Raw genomic sequence first — 22,071 nt, 5'->3', positions numbered from 1 at the left:
TATATGGATGAAAAAAAAGGCATAATAGCAAGTAGATGTGTAGGACACAGCAGCATTCCAGACTGAGAACATTGTTCAGTGTAAATAAAAGAAAATGAGAGGTAAGGTATATGTATACAGAGTGCCATGGAAGAGAAGTAGAGGAAGGAGAGAATTCAAGTGAATCTTTTTGTAAGAGTGTAAATGGTATTTTCCCCTCCTTTCTCTTTAAAACAGATGCCTTTGATTCAAAGCACAGGCAAGATCATGAGAGCTCAAATTCCCATGAGGACCTCAAGAAGAAATCAAAAGAAAAGGAAGGGAGACTGGCAGTCTGTCAGTGGGGCTTGGATGTACAGCCTCTCATTTCATCTTCTAAATGGCTTCAACTTCATGGGCTCAAGAGAAATAAATTGTCCCTCTCCCAGATTTTGTCACAAATTGGATTCCAGCACAGGAAAGGTATAAGACAAGCCAATAACAGAATAAAAAGAAAAGACTTAGGCTATAGTGTGTTGCTCATTTTGCACTACAGTCTACACTGAGGAGGTTTTCAGATCATCTGTCATTTTATAGTAATGACGGAGAGGGAAGCCATGCCCCCACTTCCTGACATTGCCAGAACTGAGGCATGTTGAAAGTACTGAGAAACTCCATTTCCTCTTGATCTAAGATGCTTTCCTTATTGAACTATACTGTTGCTTCTTTACCCTAGCCCCCGTTCAGGTGCTCTACAATTTAGCTACAGCTGGAAAATAACCTGTGGTGATGATGCTGTTAATCTTTTGCCTGAAAATAACACACCATGAGATCTCTGCCCTTTTTTTGGAGGCGAATGTGGAGTACAATATGCTATAATCTGTGATCTACTGGTTGATTATCTGGGCTGGCCAAAGCATTCCTGAGTAGTATATCATTACCAGGGATCCAACTTTTAAGCAAGCAGTTCAGTTTGGTTTGAGTTCACACTGATTTTCTTGCAAAGTCAGGCTGTACAAAAATGTTCTTTGCAGTTATCTGGCAGCTGGAGAGGAAGAGTTTGGTAATAATTATTAATCACTTCTATAATAGTGCTTTGCAAATCATGGTAAGATAGTCTCTTCTTTGGAGAGTTTACAGCCCGAGAAGTTGTAATATATTGCAATTGTTCCAGCTTGTATAATGCTGGCTTGTGTCCATGGGGCATTCAAAGACCAACAGTACAGATCCTGAAACCCTGTATGCTGTAGAGGAAGAATAAGCTGTAAAGTAGGGTTCATGTTGTTACAGTGTAGATTTAAGAACAAAAAGTACCGGCTTAACAGGGCAGCATGCTGTATAGAACAGCTGCTTTGTGACGTTAAATATTCCCACCCCTAACATTTTCCTATCAGTGGAGCTACTGCAGAAGTTTTCTAGCTACCAAAAGAGCAGAGTGCAACCTTTTCCTTAGTTGCACCCACTTCAGCACCCATTTAGTTGTGTAAGAGAACAACATTATCTGTTTCAGATTTTGTATTTTGTTTGATGGACAAATATTTGCAAGTCCTGTGGAGAGGTAAATGCATAATGCGGAAGTTTAATTGCCTAAACCTTTCATTTATCTTTTTGCTTATAAACAACTAAATGTATTTTTTCCCCCGCTTCTGACTACACTGTCAGGGAGCAGCATGAGCAGGGTGCTGAGGCAGGAGCCCAAGTGGACCACAGCATAGGCACTGCCTCCAATGACCAGTGTGCTGTCCTGCAGCATCTGAGCACAGCAAGCACAGTAGGGAGCTGGTAGCAGGGTCTGTTGACAGTCCCAGAGGAGATGAGGTGATGAATCAGGTCCAGGGTCCACCCTGGGAGTCCAGTCAGGAGCAGCAGGATATAGAGCCAGAGACAAGACTGGAGATGAAGCTACAATGTAGGTCCAAGAGGCCCATCCAGGAGACTGAACAGGAGACAGGTCCATCCAGGAGAGAGGGCCAGAGGAAGGACTTGAGGCAGGTATACCTAAAACATAGCTCAAGCAAAGACTGGTGCCCAGGCCTGCATACCCAATGGGTGGAGGCCCCAGGTGAGGCTGGTCAGAGCAGTCAAGGCCTGTTGGTGCCCTGAGGGCCCTGATATAAACAAAACCAGAAAAAATTGTAAAACGAAAGCATAATTAAAATTTCTTTCAAGCTTCGTAACATCAGGAGTACAGTACAGATACATCTGCCTCACATAGGGATGGTATGCATGTCAAGCTGGGAAGTATCTGTTGGAAGGAGAAATGTATCTTGCAATGCTTATTACTAAGGGAAAAGCTCCTCCTCATTCAAAGCCTGGTATATCCAAAGAATCCTCCTCATTTCCCTGAAAGGGTTTACTGCATTTTTATTTTAGATTTCTGTGAAAAGATATTTTGATTTATCAAAAGCAAAGTACATGATAACTAGAACAGGATTTATCCCCTTTTGTGTTGCATATGTTTTAGAAACGTACATTGTGAAAATGATCCTTATGATTGGCAAGTTGATCTTTTGTAATCTTTACTGTAGATTATGTGTCCACCTTGGGGAGACTTGTGGCTTCTCGGTATGCAGATGGTCTGTTTCCTCAATACATGAGAGAACAAGATGGAAGTGTGTATAATGTAAGTGTGATTGACTTGTGATAACTTTCCCATACACTTAGAAGTTGGTATCACTGTAGCAGAATGATGTGCCTGTAATGTCTCCCCATGACCAGAAATACTTGTATCTTTTGTGTGAGAACTTTTATCTTTTGGCATTTTTTTCTGTTTTGCCGGACTGTTAATGATAACAATCAGTGGTATATAAGCTAGATATCCTTTTTTTTTTTTTTTTCCTGGTAAGTCTTACACTGTTGCCTTGGTGCAGCATTGCAGTAAGGCTTTCCAGAGAGGGCTGCAGTTTCTAAGCAACATTTACCCTTTCTTGAAAGAGGAAACACTTAAAAAGAAGATGCTCAGCTGAGTTAAGAAAATTGTGGTCAGTAAAACAAATGGAGATGCTGAAATGAGGAGACATAATGTGCCGTCATTCCCGATGCAAAGCTCCCAATTGCTAAGTGTCAGTGGGTCACAAAAGGCTCAGCATAGTCTACAGAGACAGCTAGTTGGATTTCTGCCCAGACTCATGTTCTAAGGAATGTCTTAGTAACAGCTGCTTGCTGTCCCATTATTAAGAGGATAGATTCTGATTGAAGAGATAGGCATGTGAGCTAGTAGGGGAGAGAGTTAACTCATAAAGGATTTTACAAAAAACAATAGCTTGTCATTTTTCTTTTAACTAGCATCACTTCTGAGGCACAAGGTGTGAAAACGGGGAAAGAACTATTTCAGGGAGTCTTATTCCCTCTTTTCTTCCCGTTAATTCTGTATGAAATAGCTACATAATGTCTTTCAATCTTAGAAGTGTTGGGGGCAAGGGGAAAAAATTACTGTAGCCATGAGGTGCCACTCTACAAGACTGGTGAGCCCTCTTTTAGAATATTGTGTATGGTCCTGGTTATCATAGGTTAAAAAGAAGCAATTCAAACTGGAGCAGCTACTGGGAAAGGCTAGTAGGGTGAGCAACAGTGGAGTGCTGATCTTACGAGAGGGCTCAGTTGATGCTGATGCATGTAGTTAAGACCAAAGAAAACAGAAAAGGGTATTACTGCCCTTGAATGCCTACAGAAAGGCAAATTGCAGGGACGGAGAAGAGCTATAGTTTTCTATGCTAAAAAGCATACTAGTCCAAATATAATTGGGTATAAGCTGCCATGAATAAATTTAGCCTGGACAGTCACAGGTTTTCCAGTCCTTTGAGAAGTGGGAATCTGGATCAATCTACAAGAAGCAGGGAGGGGCAAGAGAACTGCTTTATTTTAAGATGGCGTTTGATCAGTGTGATGCAATGAGCTGCTTGTATGACGCTGGCTGTGATAGAAGGGAACGGGACTTTCTGAGTGCTTCTTCCCAGGCCTCCATTCCTTTGGCAGGCAGCCTGATACTGTGCACTTGGGAAGCGCCTTACAGGACCCTAGCTGACGTTAAGGAACAGGGAAAAATACATTTGAGAGGAAGAAGTTTGCAGACTGACACTCTGGGATAGTGCTCAAAATTTCTTCTCCGTGAGAAATGTTCTCACTTGAAAACTTTTCTCTCTCCAAGGTTTTGTACTCACACGTAGGAAACTGATTGGAGGCAGAAGGTAGCAGGTAAATTAACTTACATGGATCAGAGATATCAGGGAAGTGTCTTTAGTAGATAAGAAAACATTCACTGCAAGTATATATAGTAGATACAAAGATACTGCAAGTAGAACATGCAGTGAATTTGTAAACCCACATTTTGCATGGTGAATGTGTGTGCATATATACATAGAGAGTCTCCTATGTTTTTCATTTTAGTACTGAGTCTAGATATTGCTTAATTTGCTGATATGACATGGGAAGTTTTAGTTCTTGATTGAATTTGTCTAAACTAAATTTGCCTAAGCACCTACCAGAAGTGATCTAATGTTAAGCATCGTTAATGAAGTAAAAGCACAAATAGGAAGCATTTTAAATTTCCTTTCAAAAGCTAAAGATAAGATTGAAATGCCCCCAGAACCAAACTGTACACTCCTTTGTGTGGCTGCACACAATTTTAAGAGCCAGTCAAAATTCTGGTCTAAGAAAATACGTTTCTCTGTTCCTCAGTTAGTTCATCCATCTGTTCTGCAGCCCTTTCTCCATCCTAGCTCCTGTTTAGCTCGCTCTAATTGCTCCAGTCTTGAGACAGACAAGTAGTGCAACCCATTGGCACTGTCCCATGCTTGTTTAAAAAGATTACGAAAAGCAATTAGGACAGAATAGAGTCTTTTATGTTGTAGCTTAGATGCATTTGTCAAGTATTTGCTCTTGAAATAGTGGAATTAAAATGGGTTGTTTTCACTGCTACCTTGGCTGGCATATTTGGCACTTACAAGCCAGCTATTGCAGCTGGGCTAAGCTTGGGGCTCCATTTGTGTTATTTGTTTTGATGTTCAATGTCTTTCTCTCCCTTATTTAAATGAAGCTGACAGCCAAAAAAGAACTGATTCTTCATTTTGTGGATTGTCTAATGAGAGCTATTGAGCTATACAAGCAGCGAATGGAATGGTTAACCAGTGAAAGCCGACAGATATTTGGAGTGATTCAAGAGCAGTGCATTGTCATTGTTTTGGATTTTGGCACTGTGTCTCCAACTGAATTTGATCTATGCTGTGATGCACTTTCGATGGTCCTCATGGAACAGGTGACCCAAATTGCCAAATTTAACCTCATTCGGTAAGCAGAAAGAAATCTATGTCTGCCCATTGTTGGAGAATAAAGAAAAGTCTCATATCATATAGATATGTGTTTAGATAATATGCTTTCTGTAGCAGAAATCATTATGATTTGTGTCACAGTAATACCTATAGATTTTCTGCCAAGTTTTGCCCACAGTAATGCTGAGCTTAGTACTTCCATTTAATGGAAGACCATTCTTACCACCTTGAGGAACAGATAAACACTAATAGAAGACAAATATTGGTATGTGCCTTTTACAACTGTACCACAGAAAAATAGAAAGATAAAGGAGATGCTGTAAGAGCAGTAATGCATGTAAGTAAGGCATGAAAGCATTACAGAGTAATCTAGACAGGTCCCATCTGACTGCCTAGGCATTCTCATGTCTTTAGCTGTTACAAGCTTCTGCCTTAAAGCTAAGTGTACACTCCACCAAGTAACACAGGCAGAGGCATAGTTATTCATATTTCTGTGGATATTCATGGTCACACAGAAATCAGTATCACTACTAGGAAACAATACTAGACTTCCATAACAAAAGACAAGTGCTCACTCCCTAACATGAATAAATGAATTGGTGTTTAATTACAAGTAGAAAAATAGGAGCAGCTACTCAAATTTACATATCTCTGCACAAATTCTCATTTATGCGTAAGTGTTTGAACACATACGTTTGGGTTTGGATAGATGGATGGACGTTCCTGTGTATGAAAATATTGTGTGCAAATTAGCCCATACGATTTTGAGAGTCATTGAAGATGACCTAAAGGAGTGTAGAATCCCAGTTTAGGAGCTGAGATTCCTAAGTCATTTTACCCCAGCTTCATCCTACTGATTTAATTCTGGTGCCCTATCTTAATTCTCCACCTTGCGATACACCTGAGATTTGAAAGGTAGAAGACAACTTGCACAGCTTTTGAGAAGCACATGTAACATTTTCATTAAAGATGGTTCGCAAAGCTAAGTCAAATTTTAGGCACTGTAACCTAGGAAGTGTTTGTCGAATTTATCATTGCTGCAGGAGGGAGACAAGGGGCACTGTAGCATACAATATTACCTTAAAGAATCTGTGAAGGCATACTGGTCTTTTAGCTTTGCAGGAAACACTTCAGAATAATACTTGATGGAATGTCACGGATGCTGGAACCAGTTATTTTTTATTTGCTTTCTAGTTTTTTTATGTGCACACACAGGCATTCAAATTCATATATTTTCCACTTCTATAATGCCATTAGGAAAAGGGCTTTTGATCAATTAAAATATTGAAAAGCTTAGCATCAGAAATCTTATTTTCATAGGCAGATAAAGATCAACTCTCTTACAAAAAACACAGATAAGATAAAATGATCTGACACAAAGGCCATGCAACAAATTGCGAAGAGATGCATGTAGAAGCCAGTTTTTTTTTTTCATACGCATATTTTAAAAACGTGATTGTGCCTGCTCTCAACTTTTTAAAGAAAAAATTTATACTGATAATTGTCTGGGCAACAGCCTGGGAGACAGGCTATACGCTTCTGTTAGAGTACAGCTTGCCCAGCTGCGAGCCCATATAACCAATTACTGCTGAAAGAGATCTTTTATATTAAGGATAAATATGAATTAGGAACTTTTGTAAAGTACTTCAGTGATCTTGACCCTGCTTTGGAAACACTGGTCTTAAAAAAAAAAACTGATATAAAAATTCCAGTATTTTTCTGAGGGCTTTATTTTGCCTCTGCTTCTCTTAATGCAGGTCTAGATTTAGTATGTGTGATTTATTATTATTGTTATTATTACTTAAAAATGTAACAAAATAGTAACGATAGTAGAGATCTGCTTTTGTGCTTTGCCAACGTTATTCTAAGTACTTCTGATTTATAGTTAATGTCACTTTCAGGGCTGCTCAGGATCTTGTGAAGTGGCAACAGAAATCTGCTCCTGTGTCTGAACATACTGTAAAGTCTGCTGTTAAGTGGCTCTGGAAGCTGGATCGTATGACAGCTGCCAGCCATACCAGCTCTGCTGAGGCTCTGCTGGAAGCCATGAGTGATGAGACGGTAAGCTCATATGTCTTTTCAGAAGCCTCAAGTAAATCCAAGAATATGCGATGCCAGACTGGCTACCATGATTTGCCCTGATGAATTTTGAAATGATAAATATTAATGAGAGGGTTTGGAAGGATTTTTTCCAGTATAGCTGCATGCTGTGTTTACTGATAGCCTGTTTATGTAAATGTATTGTAGTTTGAAAGCAGAAACTTGTTTGTTTTCTTTTCTGTGGAGTACACAGAATAAATAACATTCATTCATTAAGGGGAAGAGAAAATATCTTGCCTTCCACTGTCTTTACCATATATGTTTTTCAGGATCTCAAGCTTATGAAAATATTATTCATATCAACATTACTGAAGTCAGTAAAACCATTTTTATTTTGTAATGTATCTAAAGTGCTCATGGAAAATTTTACTTAAAATCCAAAATAGAATGTACAGAATTTTAGTTAAGCATTAGCTGATTGTAGGGGCCTGCAAATCCTTTTGCATCATTCAGATTATAGACAAAGTTTCTTCTAGGACAATAGCACAAAGCATATCCAAGTATTGTTGCAATTAAATTCTGTCTATTTCTAAAAGTGCTATATTACATTATTCATTGTAGCAGATCCACAAGACATAAAAAATATATGCCATCATTTGAGCTAGCCACTTAAAACTTGTGTCATGAAAAAGACATTGTATGAAATTTGCTTACAATGTAAATTGATTCAGCTCTCTGGCACCTGAATTTAATGGAAAATTGGGCCCATTGTGTGCGGACTAGAATCATTAGTTTTAGTGCCATTAAGATCCATCCCTCTGCACAGATCCAATCCTAACTTCCTTGTAAATCTCATTCTGAAACATTGTTTGAAGGAGAAGGTAAATTGGGCTTTAGTTTCTTTCTGGCTCACTGTATAGGTGAATTCTCAACCAAATGAACCTTGGTGTTTGAAAATGGATATTGAAAAGGAACTAGGTGAGAAGCAAATTGTGCAAGAGTGACATTTTTAATGACTGCTTTTTTAGATGCCTCTCATAAATTTTATTAACATTTTCTATTTGCAATATATTTCTGATTTCCTGGTGGGAAACAGAAAGGATCATATTTAAATTTCAGTCTGGATGAAAAGAAGGCTTGTTGGACCTGGTGGGTCTAAGTATGAATAAACAGAAATTAAAATCCAGCTGGCAGTGAAACATCTATTATTTTTTCTGGACATGGGTGGGCTAGTGGATAATCTGAGGGAGTCAGTTTTGGCAGGTGATCAATATAAAGCAGACTTTAATTACTCCTAAGTACAGTCATTATCATTCATGTCTGACAGTTCAGTTTGAGTGCAAGCTTCGCTGTAGTGCAGGCTGGTGGAGTCTCCATTCAGTCCCAGGCAAAAGCGCATACTCACTGAACAGTCATAAATGACTCACTCCTTGGAGCTGTCTTCATCAACAGAAATTGTTCCAAAACAATAGCTACTTTTTCCCTAGACTTGGCTCTCCCTGTCATTCCTTTAGTGGAGATTTTCTTCCCGTGTATGGCTATTCCCTTGATTTCCTTTCTTAATGACTGTCTGTCCCAAGCTCAAGATCACTCTGCCATAAAGTTGCAGTCCTTTGAGCTGTACCTGGCACAGCTGCATCTGCAGTGTTTAACTTGCAGTTCCATACAGGTGTGTCACACCACTCCGGCAAGTTTGGGGCAGGGTCACCTAGCCAAAATGCACCTCTCCATCAAGATAAAGACTGTGAGGAACTGCTCATGCTGTTCTTCCTCCTATTCTTTTATGAAGTTTGCTTGCTAGTTTAGATGCCTGTGTAAATTATCAGGTTTGAACCTTTCCCCCACTAATCTGTAAGAACCATTTCCTTCATGGTATGTTATTGCTGGGTTTGTAGTGAAGTAGAGTACATTGTCTGTGGTTAGCAATTTTGTTTATTTTCTTGTCAGGATTTGGTTCTGTGTCAGCTAAGCCCAAGAAGCTTCAGCATTTTAAAAGCCGCAGGGGCAGGCAGTAAATTCCTTGGAAGAAGTGTGAAAATTGGTATCTTAATTAAATATGAATTATTGGCAGTCCCGGGAAGGAGGAGAACACGTGAATCAGGAGGAACACAAAGAAGAGTGGTTGTGCAATACGTGTGTGTGTCCCCCAGGTCTGACAGCTCTTCAGCAAAAGGAATTTCCAGAACAAAGGTGTTGTCTCAGGACTGGGTCCCAGCTGGGAGAGCTGTGTACGTGCTCTGACAGCTTTTTAGCTGGTTGAAACAGAGAGGGAACCTTTTAGAACTGAACTGAAGCGCAGATAGCTGCAAGCAAGCATTGCTGCAAGCATTGTTTCCTTTTGTTTCTGTGCGTCTGTCTCTGAAGTTAGTATTTTGTTAATCTTGCACTTTAATGAAATACATTTATTTGCCTCTTTAACATTAGTATTTGTCTAGTGTTAACAGTGATATGAGGGAACCTGGCCAACCACAGGCTTGCTCGCTCCCATGTAAGTAAGTATAGTCTCTAAGTATGGGTCCTGGCTCTCTTGTGGAGTGTTTAGCCCCATCTACAAGATGCAGGGGAAGCCTGAGACAGCATGGTGCTGCTTCAGCAATTTGCCCAGTCTAGTATGGGACTGGGCTGTCTGTTTGAGAGAAGTCTTCCAGTGAGAAGCATTAGCCAGAGTATTTGTGGCAAAAGATAGAGGGTAGAGAGCCTGAAATCCAGAAATCCATGTCAGTTTGTGTCAATGTGCTCATGATGTGGGGCAATTAGGGGGTACTACAGCCTGGAAGCTGGGAGTACAAACTGGATAAAAGATGTCAGTGTGCTAATCTGTTGGTTTAGGGAGCTGAAATACAAATCAGTGCCAAAGACAGTAATGGAAATGCTTGAACACACTTTTAGGGGATACTGAATTTGCTTTACTGTTGCATGAGGTGGTGTAAGAGCAGAAAAACTTCCTCAGTGCCTTCCCAGACTCAAACAATTTTGTCTTCATTTCTTTTTTGTGGTGCATGTCCAGGATTCCCTACCATACCTGTTTGAAGTTTTTTCAGTTAAACAGCTGATATTTATCAATGGGTATGTACCATGCCTTAGGACCCAATGTGCTTTGCTCATTGTCCTGAACATCATGAGGAAATAGCTGTTGCTACATTTGTTTTTAATCAAAGTCTAAATCCAAGAAGCATACTCACCATGGGTATTGTTAGCATGAATATGTGCAGGCAGCATCACATCTATTACAATTTAATACACAGGCAGTAACTAGAAGACATTTCTTCAATTTCTCACTCTTTTGCAATAATGTTTTCATAAGATATATGTGTATGTGGTCATAACAAACCTGCCAAGCTCCCTCTGCCTTGGGAAGAATAAAGAATATGAATTATCTGTAAATACCTGCAATAGAATTCAAAGAATGTTGCATCTTTCCTAACCCTCAAAATATGTGCTGCCAGTGAATCTAGTTTTGGAATAAAAGTTCTTACTGATTTTTAGTCCTGGCAAGGCACCAACATAGCATCTCTCTTCTGAAAAGCAGAATGCAGCAGAGTGCCTCATCCTGACTGATAATAAAGGTGTCATCTCTTACACGTCTTTGTTTCTCCGTTAACTTCTTCTGTGGTAAGGGATTTGTGTTGGGCAGAATCAGACCCAGGGATTGTGAGCCAGGTTCAGTTCTCACTTCAGGAGGTGTTATGCATGTTATATTTCATTTGAGTAACTAGGTTAAATGAGAGGGAGAACCAACAATGTGCAAGTCTTATAGCCCAAGTAATGATCAGTTCAACCAAATTTTCATCCCAGTACTCAGCACCGGACAGAGTTTGAAGAAGTGCCAGACATCTCTGCAAAACAGTCAGTCTTCCTTTTTGTTTTTTCTGTTTAATGGCAGGTTGAAGCTGTTTATTTCTTTGCTGTGGGTGATGTTCCTGGAGACACAAAGCAGCTACTTCTTCAGAAGATTTGTGATGGCCCCTGTCCAGTCAACACTGTATCTTTCAATGCCAGGGAAGATGCAACTGTTATTTTCCTGAAAGAGCTGAGCCACTTGGCCTCTGGCAGGTATGACCAAAAGAAGCACAGTAATGATTTCAGTATTTGTAAGGTGCTTTTCTGATAGGAACAGTATCTGAAGATATCTGAATTATCCCAGTTTTACTCAGGGAGAAAATGAGACAAAGACATTCAGTAAGTGGTCCAGGGAAATAGAGGCAATCAGTTAAAGAGGTATGACTAAAATACAGGGCCTACCTGAGCAGACCAAGCTTCTCTTCAGATGAATGCTCCCTAACTTGCAGAAAGGCCATTCCTTATTTATATCCAAAATTGTCTGTCTTCTGCTCCTCTTCTGGATACTGAAAAATTGTTCAGGGGAAAGGATCACAACAAGAACTGAAAAAACTTTTTATTGTTTTGCTTTGTGTTTTGGTAATATCCACAGGCACTAGCAAAGGATTATGGTTTTGCTGGATCAAGTGATATATCAACATGTACTGAAAAGGTAATGCCTATGCTAAATAGGCATTTCCATGAATAACAAAATATTGAGGTAGTGTTATCCATTAGACCTGGTGATTTAAAGCTGCAGTTCTGTACCATGCTCTCCAGGGTCTATTTGCACAGACTCGCAGGGTCTATTTGATGTGGTTGGCGGAAATTGAAATATTTCACATAGCTTGTTGGCTGCCTTATCCTGGGAATCAGCCATGCGGATCTAGAATCAACCTTCAGTAGACAGGGATAATACAACTTTAATCTTGATGCTGATAGCAAAATAATAATAAGAAAAAAACCCAAGATACCAAGCTCATGTTGAATAGCAGGAGGGCAGCAGGAGTCACTAGGTGTTTGTCTCTTTAAAAGAAGTCAGTATAAGCCACAGAGCCGTGAAATGGCTGCTAGTTCTTTCTGTTTTGCTGTTAGTTGTGCAGGAGTGGGAAGACCTCCAACACTAGAAATCTCCCAAATGGCAGCACAGCAGTTGGTAAGATGGCAGCTGCTTAGCTCTTTTATAGCCATCTGTGTTTAGAAGTAGCTTTTAAGAGATGGAGTGTCTGCCAAAAGCAGTGCTGTGGGAAAGTGTTATATTTGCTGTGGTCTGATATGTGTCTAAATGACTGTGGTCATTTAGAACTGCAGTACCTCCATGACACCAGATGCACTGCCGGTTGCCATCCTTCATTTTCTTTCGGCAGTGTTTTTTTCTCCTTTATAAAAGAAAGGTGCATGTATCTTGTACAGTAGAGAAAGAGGCAAAAGGAGTGTGTCAGGGAACTGAGAAGAACCATTTCATCTGATATGATTCCCATTGAGACTTAGTAGGCCAACAGATATCTTGCTGGTGGGTATTTGCCCAATATAATATGTTTAAGCCAATTTCACCATAGGAATGGCCAAAGTTCATGGACTTCTCATGATTTGAGTCTGATTCTTGCATAGTTTGGTTTTTTTTTTAGAGATGCATCTTTTTTCTGCTCTGGGAGCTTTTCTTTTTTTGACATTGAGGGTAAATGTAGTCTGCTTAAATTCCTGACTTGCATGTCAATAGTAAAATAAATGTTCCTGTTGGGCTTTGAACTGAAAGGATGAGCTGATTCAAAGGCGTTAGTGAAATAATGTGCTTGCTCAGTATGCTAAAAGTGTTAATTAAAGCAGATTTTCAGAAGGTTGCAAAGGAAGGTGCCTCAGAGTAAACAGTACCAAAATGAAAGGGCATTCTTCATAAAAAATACTTCAGAATGCATATAAATTTACATTAAAAGTTTCATAATATTCATAATGTTGTTGGAGTTGAAGGCTTGGATACCTTGAATAGGTAAGGAAATAATTCCAAAGTTGAACACCACAATGAACTTGCATGTGTGACATATATCTAGTAAAAATTAGGGAGATATTTACACGGTTTACATACTGGTGAAATCCTATTTTGTATTACAGATCCCATGCTTTTGCTGAAAGGATTGACTGTATGCATGCTACTGGACCTGCACTAAAATGTGAAGAGGATGGAAACAGTCTAATTGCCCAGAATTCCAGAAAAGTGAAAGGGCGGATGCCGCTAGGTAGACAATACAAAAAAACAGAATTATACTGATTTTCTCAATAAGGTTTCAAAATAGCAATGTAATACAGGAACTTGCCAAATGTAAACTCAAAAGAAGTCTTCTGTTGGCATGGGTGGAGTGAGGACAGAGCTGGTCAAATGGAAATTCTGTGGGTTGGAAGGAGAGGGAAAGGAAAAGAGAGAAGTGAAGAAAGCAGAGGATATGCTCATGAGAGAGACTGAAAGAGAAGTGAAAAAAGGAGAAGAAGCAAGAACATTTATTTAATAAGATATGGAATAGTACTGGTGTGCTTGTGACCTTGTGGAAATGTAAAGAGAAATGGCAGGAATGAAGAGGAAAGAAAGACAGGAAGGGTATGACAGATCAGCTGATACAACAGCCACATTGATACAGGCCAAGTTCTTACCTAATATAAAGGGATTAAAACCACATGATGTTGACTTGCTTCTCTAAAGATCTGAATTTATCAGTATAAAGCACAGTAAAAAGAACCAGAGAAAAGAGGGAGCAAAGAGGTTAAAAAAGTGAAAAAATACAAGAGGAAACAAATAGCAGAGAGAAGCAGAGGAGGAGCAGAATCCCTGTCTTAATGGGGGTGGGGCTGGGCCAAAAGCTCTCAATGTGATTCTTATTAGTCATACTGCTACCTTTTCTGTGATAAATCAACCTTAGTGCATCGGGGTTTCAACCAGCCTGTGAGAAGACAGCTTGTGCTGTGAAGTCAGGCTGTATATGTCCGAAATCTTTATAAGCAGACATTCAATTAAAAAAACTGGTGTATTTTGAACATCAGGAGGCATAAGACCTCTTTACTGTCATGGTTCACATCTGCATTATGCTAGAGCACTTCACGTGAGTGTCGCCCCAAAGGTAGAATGGTATTATCCTCTTAGTGCTAGGGATCCTATGGCATAAGGTGGATTTTGTGACTCAGCTAAATTCATATGGCAGTCTGTGACTAACTAGCCCGTATTTCCCAGGTCGTAGACTAGTTCCTTGCATACTAAGCTATCCTTCACTGTACACTATGACCATGATTATAACAGTACAAGAGAACCATGGTGGGGGCCAGAAATAAGAGGGCAAAGTGTCACTGTTTGTTTGCTTCATGAAAGGACACCAAAGCCTGTCCTGCACAGCGTTTAAAAGCTAACAGCAGAGTATGACTGTCTCTCTCATTTCATATGAATTCAGAGCACTATAATTATCGCCTTCAGCCTGCTACAAGTGCTTCCTTGCTGGACCCCATTTCAGGGGGGGACTTTCCTCTTCCCCCAGGCAGCCAGCCTGTTTCAATAGACAGGCCTAGAGCTCCTGTATGACTGAAATTACTTCCTCACCACTGTTTCTAAAGCTGAATGCTGAGTAGCTTTAATCACTGAAAAGGGCAGTAATCTCCTTGAAATGCATTGTCTGCTGTGTCTTATTGCTATTGTGGAGTAGAATTTACACATTAAAAAGGAGCACAATTAGCTTTCTGCACTTACTGGGTATTATAACCACAGCTGTGACATCACTGACAGCCAATGAGAGTGTTCCAGTAATACGTGGAATCTCAAATCCTTTCAGAAAAGAAAATACATTGGAGACGTTATTCTGGTCTGTGTCTGATGCCTCTTGTTTCCGAGTCTCCTTGAAGGATGTAAAAGGCAATAATGATAAAAACGTTGATTACCTGCTAATGCGTTCTGAAACTGGTTCTTGGATGTGTGGCATAAACTGTAGAAGGAAATAAATAGAAAATGAACCAGATATTTAATCTTCCAAATGTGGTGTTTCTTGGAAATTAAGGGGAGGCACATGGACATTTTGATTCTGTTTCTTTTTGCACCACAAATACAACAGCTGGAAATTCAAATTCATTATGTTTTATGGACTGAAGAAGCCATTTTAAGACCATCTGATAGTTTTCTGCGTATCCACTGAATAACATAATTTTGCAAATACAGGGTATCTTCATGTTCACTCTTCATATACTTAACCAAAATAGCTATTTAAAACTTTAGGTAAGAGCTTAATTTTCCCCTGTTTTGCATCTTGAGCAGTCATTTAGAACGTAAGCGTGAGAAACTGCCCAATTTGAATTTTTTATAACACAGTTTGAATGGATGCTTAAGATCAAAACAGGTGTAAGCCACTAAAGAATTAGGGTCCTTATGTTGGCAGACTGAGATCTGCTTAAGGCAGAAGCAATGCTCTTATATAAAGCCTAATTTGGACAAATGTGGTAGTATCTCCTTATCCTTCCAGCACTGATTTTCCAGTTATTACTTCTGCCTACATCCTTTGTGCAGCTTCTTCATCTGCAAGAAGGTGCAAATTAAGCAATTCTGTTACGTAGTTAAAATTTTAAATGGAAGAGGGAAGGGAAATGAAATTTAAGGGAAGGAATATGAAATTTAGATTGGAACTTGAAGACATAGGGAGCAAGAGATGGTGGAAGCTGCAGAGGAAGTTCTTCCTGGGAAGTGCACAGTTGTGCTATCTGCTTGGAGCGACAGTGAGATAAGTGCTGAACAGGGTTTGAAGAACAAAGGCATTTTGAGCTAGATCCTGTAATGAATAGTAGCTGCTTGTTGGCTAAAATAGAAACAACAGTAAATCTCTGGGCAGTGTTTTTCTCTGTGTGATGGAATAGATGAGTTGGCATGTGTAAAGAAAATGTCAGTGGATTGAAATCAGGAATTGCCTGATGTGAGAAATCTGAAGAATATATCTCAGCATGGACAGTCCTCTGGAATAACCAGAGGACTCTTCCAGGCTGCATAGGCTTATGTGTCTGACTGACTTACAAACAGTGTAGGCTGTACTCTTCATTCTGCTTGACTGTCCACAGTTACCTGATGGTCACAGGGAGAATTTGGGTTGTTATATGTAGATGGGAAGCATAACAGTGCCACCCTTATGTATAACATCTTTGCACAGGCATGGGGGAGAGAGAACCCACGCTCCAGAGAACTGAGATAGTATGTTCAGAGTGGCTCCTTTGCTCACAAGCTATCGTAAAGATTATTGTTTCTGCTTTTTCCTTACATATGCTTTGTCTAGTCTTAGCAGCCTAACCTTGGCCTGGCAAATCTCTTTGCTAATGTGTAGAGAGTGATGCAAATAGCTGCTCTGCAGTACCACATGGGGTACAAAGTTCATTTACTTTGTCGATTTGCGCAGTGGGAAAGGGGCAGGATCTGGCTAGAATGAGTTTCTCTGCTGCTGGACGTAGTAGGTACAGGCAGCAGCTGACCCTCTTATGGTCCTTTGTACCTCTGATTCATTCCCTTCTAAGTGTAGATTTTAGAAAATCAGCACTTCTGGGAATACTGCTATCTTTTGCTGCCCCACAGAGGCTGAGGGAGGGACCAGCAGTGGAAAAATTAAATGGCCACTCTTAACTTGCAAGCAAATCGAGTTTAAAATATATCTTCTTATATGACATTTGGATTCTCTTCCCTGGTCCAAGTCAGATAATCTGAGAAGGAAGAAATACTTCTGTTTTGCATGATTTACAGTTGTGTTGGTATTTGCATGATTTTCAAAGATACTGTAGATTTTGTAGGCTTTTTTGTAAGGCTTTTCTTCTAAGCAGTTATTGTATCTTGCATATGAAATCAACTGGCTTATGACTTGTCAGACTGGATGAGTTTGCCTGCTGGCAGGTAGGTGTGGAAAAAACTTTCTTCTTTTAAGATTGCCTGCCAGTGTGAAATAACTGGGAGATGGAAATGAGGATGGTTATTAGTTTACAGGTATATGTGCAAGCATGAGTGCGTTTTTGCTTAGCCGTATTGCCTTGCTTCTCAGTTAGCAGGTGTCAGCAAAATGCTGCTGCCCCATGCTCTCCCTCGTCCCCTTTCCCATCCTCTTCATCTGTTTCAGGGACTCCGTTCTCAGGGAGAGAAACCATGTTACTGAGGGCCAGGCCCCCTTGAGCACAGCCAGCTGCACACTTTGTAAGTGCTTGTTCTCATTTCACTGAAATTTTGGTGGCCAAAGGTGAAAAAGCAGCCTGCTTCTCTGCAGCAGGACCCTGGGCTGGTGCTGCCGTTGCTCTGCAGGCTTGCAGTGGTGCATGCTTATTGCGGCAGAGAGTCAGGCAAGGAGGGGGACGAGCAGGAGTGAAAAATAACCTTTTTAACCTTAATACCCTGTTTCACTCATGTGTTTCCTGTGGCTGTCGGCTGCGCTGTGGCTGTTGCCCCTGACATCGTTTGAAATGGAGCCAGCGGGTTCCTGGCTCGAGCCCAGGGGACAGTTAAACTGTCAGCCGGCACGGCCGAGTGGGCCGCTTCGTGGCTGGGGTGAGGGGAGGGCTGTTTCCCCCTCGCGAGTGGAACAACCCTTAAACCCTTAAAGCTCTTAAAAACCCTTAAAGCGTGTTTTTTAAGATGAGGTGGTTACTGGGGGTTGGGGTGGTTAGTATAGAGGGGCGAGGGCTGGGGAATGACACGGAGCAGGGGCCTTGGCTGGGATGGTGCCGCCGGGGCAGTGGTTTGCAGCTGTTTTGCGGTTCATGACCCTAAAAATGGCACAACTGAGGTGTGAACGCAGAGAATTTAAACTGACAAGAGGTTTGTTTTTCTTAGTCATTTTTCACTGATGCGCTTCGAAGTAGTCAACTAGGGAGAGGCCACGGGTTCAAAACCACTGCCCAGAGGATGGTGTGTGTGTGTGTGTGTGTGTGTGTGTTTGTGTGTGTGTGTGTGTGTGTGTTTGTGTGTGTTTGTGTGTATTTTGGGTCTGGGGACTCAGCTACTAGAGGTACAGCTTTTCCTTCCCAGTTCTCCTTAGCCATAAAGGAAAAGAGGTGGAGGCGGAGGTGAGTGTCCCATGCGGAGAGGGAAAGTTGCTTTGGTGGCATTGCTTGCAACCTGCACTTCCAGTTGAACCCGGGAAAGACTGTTGCCTGGATGAAAGGTTTTCTAGGCAACTTGACATTAGCAATTAGAGTTGTTGATGCCTGTGGTTGTCCTATAAAATATGCATCATCAAACCTATTTACTTTAAAAATGTATGCAGTTTTACTTTGCTGTGTTGCGGCATAAAAGCAAATAAGAAAAAATACTTTCTTGTGTAATGTTAATTCAATGCATGTGTTATTGGAATTAACAGCAATATTCCTGTAAAATTGAAGAGTCCATAGCATTAATTAAAGGGGAAATGAAGAAACACTATAAAATCATCCATATTATTTTGAAGGTAGTTAAAAAATTCTTAATTCTTTCAATATTTTTAATATAACATAAAGTACCTTCATAGAATTATATCTGGATTCTGCTATTTGATCGCTTGTGGAAGACATATAGATTCCGTGGAAGGTGGTTTCACTGGATTGCATTCTCAACAGTCTTAAATTTAGAAATACGTGCATGTGTGTGAATGCATTAATTTTGTGGTTTTAGTTCTGTACTGTTACAACAGATATGTGTTCAGTGGCTGGCTACTCATCAGGAAATGTCTAGCTCCCTACTTGATGGAACTTTACTAATAATCATATTTTGTATGTTTTGCATTTCTGGAGAGGGATTGTTTTTAAAAGAAAAGTTGACTTTCTAGATAGCTAGGCTTGCATCCCTAAGTATTTGAACAGAATACATTTATTAAACCTGTAAGGTCATGATGACAGAATTATTTTTTTTTCCGCCTTTTATGTTTTATACTGTGGAAAGGTTTGCTTTCCTTAAGATTTTTGCGACTGAGGAATTGTTGATTTTTGTTGTATTGGCTGAAGCAGATTTTTTTTTAAGTACAGGCAAGTCCCAGGAGATGGCACTGTACAATAACACATTTCAGAATATTTCTTGGAAATAAGAAGGATTTCACATGTAAAATTAAGTTGTGATTTTGTAAAATTTGTTCATATTACTATTTCAAGGAAGTTTATCAAAGAACAAAATGATCAGGTTTGTTTGCTAACTGATAGCCTACTTTAGTAGACAGGCTTGCATGTCTTATCTTTTGTACAGTGAACCACTGTATATTCACTAAACCACTGGATGCTAAAATATACTTTGACTTACTCAGCATCTTCATCTGCAATTCAGTAATAGGTTGTAATCTGCAATAGGTTGTAGTCTGCATTTACAGTTAGGAGAGCTTATGATTTGGCCCCTTTTATGTATTTTTTACTGTAATACTACATGCAATTTTTCTGTATTACAGTCTGTCCTATATTGCAGTTTTAAGCTCTGGGATTAACCTAATTTAACACATTTTTTTCTTAGTAGTTTGTAGACCGCTTAAATACACATGGTGCCTCAATTTTAATAATTGTACTCTACTAAGTAAATACACATTTTAATCTTTTAAACAAACATAGCTGTCGATATAAGGAGAACCTTGTGTCAACTCCAGCTTTGGATTTGTTCATTTATTTGAGACTATAGCCTGATAGCAAAGGTTTTTCTTTTTTTAATATGTAATTACAATTGCCGAGGTTTGTTAAGATGAAGATAAATGTATCTTAACAAACTTAAATCACATACTCTTCAGGGAAAAAGATTGAATTTTAAAGATACCTGTATACTTCAGGAGATTGAAGGATCTGAAAATGTTATCTCCTTAAAGTTTCAAGGTTGGATCTAATATTTTGAGCCTTCCTTTGCAATGAAGTCCAGGGGACGACATATGAATTTCTGTATGGAATTTCCTTATTATTGTCTGATAGTGTTAAAAAAGATTTGCTTGTATTATGGGAACGGACTGAGGCCAACTCTGTAGGTTACCAGGCTTACCATGCTAAGCACATCTCATGTCCTGGCATTCTCTGTACAGAGAATTTGGGGCCAGCTTTAAGTGCTTTTTTGACTGCCATCAAAGAACTGCACTTATCATTGCAATGGGACCCTATGAACAAGGTCATACAGCAATATCTGGATGAACCCAATGACTTCATGGTAGTTGAGAAGTTATAAAGGTGAAAGCAGGATTTTTCTCAAAATGCCAAGTTCTATCTGTTATTCCTTTTGCAGTAGCTGGTGTCTGTGAAGATGCCTTCCTAATCTGGAAGGAGTTGGAGGAAGCCAGGAGTACACTGACACAAGTCCAGAAAATTTTATCAGAATCTGACCAGCCTGCTTCTCAAGATGGTATCGTTTATGTTTCTTTCAGGAGAGTGACCATTGTATTCATGATCAATTTGTTTTGTTTGTGGACAGTTTTAACTATATATCAATTTAGGGATGATTTCCTCCTTGGTGCCACTTAGGTGGATTTGGCAGCAATGTCTATACATAGGCAGAATCTATACTTGGCATCTGAATGCAGGGTTGCTTAAAATTTTCCATTACAAACCTCTGTTTACTACTGCTTAAAACTTGCTGAATTTTAACACCTCAGGCTGAAACACACCATTATTAATTCACAGCAATGGCTCGGGTTGGAAATTACCTACATTTCAAGATATTTTTTGTACCTGAGAGAGATAAAAAGCAAGCCTAGCGTTCTGGAGCCTACCAGTTTAGGTATTTGCCTCAGAGTACTGATTTTACAGCATCCTGGACTGTTTCCATATTCTGTACTAAACAGCGCTTGGACAAAATACGGAAACAGCCTGAGAAACAGGGATTGTAACTTGGATCACCTCTCTTCTAGGTTAATGTACTCACCACTGATGTTGAGAATTTTATTTCCTCTTTTGCGCTCTCTCCTTTTCTGCCTGGGCCAGTAAATCTTTCATTGTGTTCTGCAGAGTGCTAGGGAAGTACCCTATCTTTCTCCCATCACGATCTTCTTGGGATGGCCTCTAATCTGGTAGCTAGGATATTCCCCTGAAAGGGAAGAAGTTTGAATTCTCTTAGGCAGAGGTAGAGAATTGAAACCAAATTACTCTCATTCTGGTGAGTGCTCTGACCACTGTTATGTTAAGATACATGGAGGAACACCCACATCTGTTCATTAAACAAATAGCTTCCACCATTATATTTTGTCCAGAGCACAATCCATTTGTTGTTCTGTGCATATTGGACTCAGCCTTTCTGGAGATAGAAGCAACACTGGTTTCTGAATCCCTGGGAGAGTTAAACAGGGATTGTCGATAAGCTGTTCAGCCCTGCTGAGATGCAGGTGCTCTGGGCATGCTCTGGAGCACAGTGATAACACTGGCAAGTTTTAAATACTGCAGACCTAGGAATTTGTAAAGTCTAGGCAGCTTCAGCATTAGATTGCAACTGAGAGGCTGGCTTTTCATGATCGTGGTTGTGATTGTCAATGCCTATATTCGGCATTAGTCCCTAGTTTTAAAATACTTGCATACAGTCTAGTGTGAGTTTTTTGCCTAAGCTGATACAATATTCAGGCTGAGTTAGCCCAACTCATTGGTGATTTTGTGTAGCTCCAGTATTGTTTTTTCAGTGCAATTGCTTTCACTTTGGCTAGATGGAGATGGGAGACAGATACCCTTTTCTGGATCATTTGCTGAAGAACAGTTTGTACAGTCACTTGTACATCACCTGAACTCTCTATCAGCAGTGTGTTGAGGTGTATGATGTGGGTTGTGGTGGTGAAGGTTTGAAGCTGGGAGCCTTCTCTGCCTGCACTGGATTTGGCATCTGGCAATAACATAACTCTGCACGACTTAGCTTGACTTTATTATTCTGTGAAGGCATATTATACAGTTCTTCAGTGTTCTGATGATAACATCCTCTAAATTAGCAGGACTTCCCATATGAAGTTTTAACAACTCTATCATAATGCAGGTGAACAAAGGGACCACACAAACGCTGGAAGGACAGCTTTAATTCCAGTGTTTGTTAATT

At 40.0% G+C, this 22,071-nt stretch overlaps 1 protein-coding gene across 6 annotated transcripts in view; it reads left to right on the top strand.

Annotated features, from left to right (window-relative positions):
• VWA3B (von Willebrand factor A domain containing 3B) overlaps positions 1–22,071 on the top strand; it is a 101,163-nt gene that overhangs the window by 30,084 nt on the left and 49,008 nt on the right. For 5 of the 6 annotated variants that reach the window (XM_064502004.1, XM_064501987.1, XM_064501994.1 and 2 more), the window contains 7 exons: positions 217–441; positions 2,487–2,581; positions 4,994–5,244; positions 7,127–7,286; positions 11,149–11,318; positions 13,194–13,318; positions 20,287–20,403. In XM_064502004.1, the coding sequence (XP_064358074.1) occupies positions 217–441; positions 2,487–2,581; positions 4,994–5,244; positions 7,127–7,286; positions 11,149–11,318; positions 13,194–13,318; positions 20,287–20,403 (1,143 nt within the window). The remainder of the gene's footprint in view (positions 1–216; positions 442–2,486; positions 2,582–4,993; positions 5,245–7,126; positions 7,287–11,148; positions 11,319–13,193; positions 13,319–20,286; positions 20,404–22,071) is intronic. The other variant, XM_064502013.1, reaches the window with a different exon arrangement.

The sequence above is a fragment of the Dromaius novaehollandiae genome, chromosome 1 (assembly GCF_036370855.1).
Source record: "Dromaius novaehollandiae isolate bDroNov1 chromosome 1, bDroNov1.hap1, whole genome shotgun sequence".
NCBI classification, from domain to species: Eukaryota; Metazoa; Chordata; class Aves; order Casuariiformes; family Dromaiidae; genus Dromaius; species Dromaius novaehollandiae.
The sequence above is the reverse complement of the archived record's forward strand: the minus strand, read 5'-3'. Positions and strand labels throughout refer to the sequence as shown.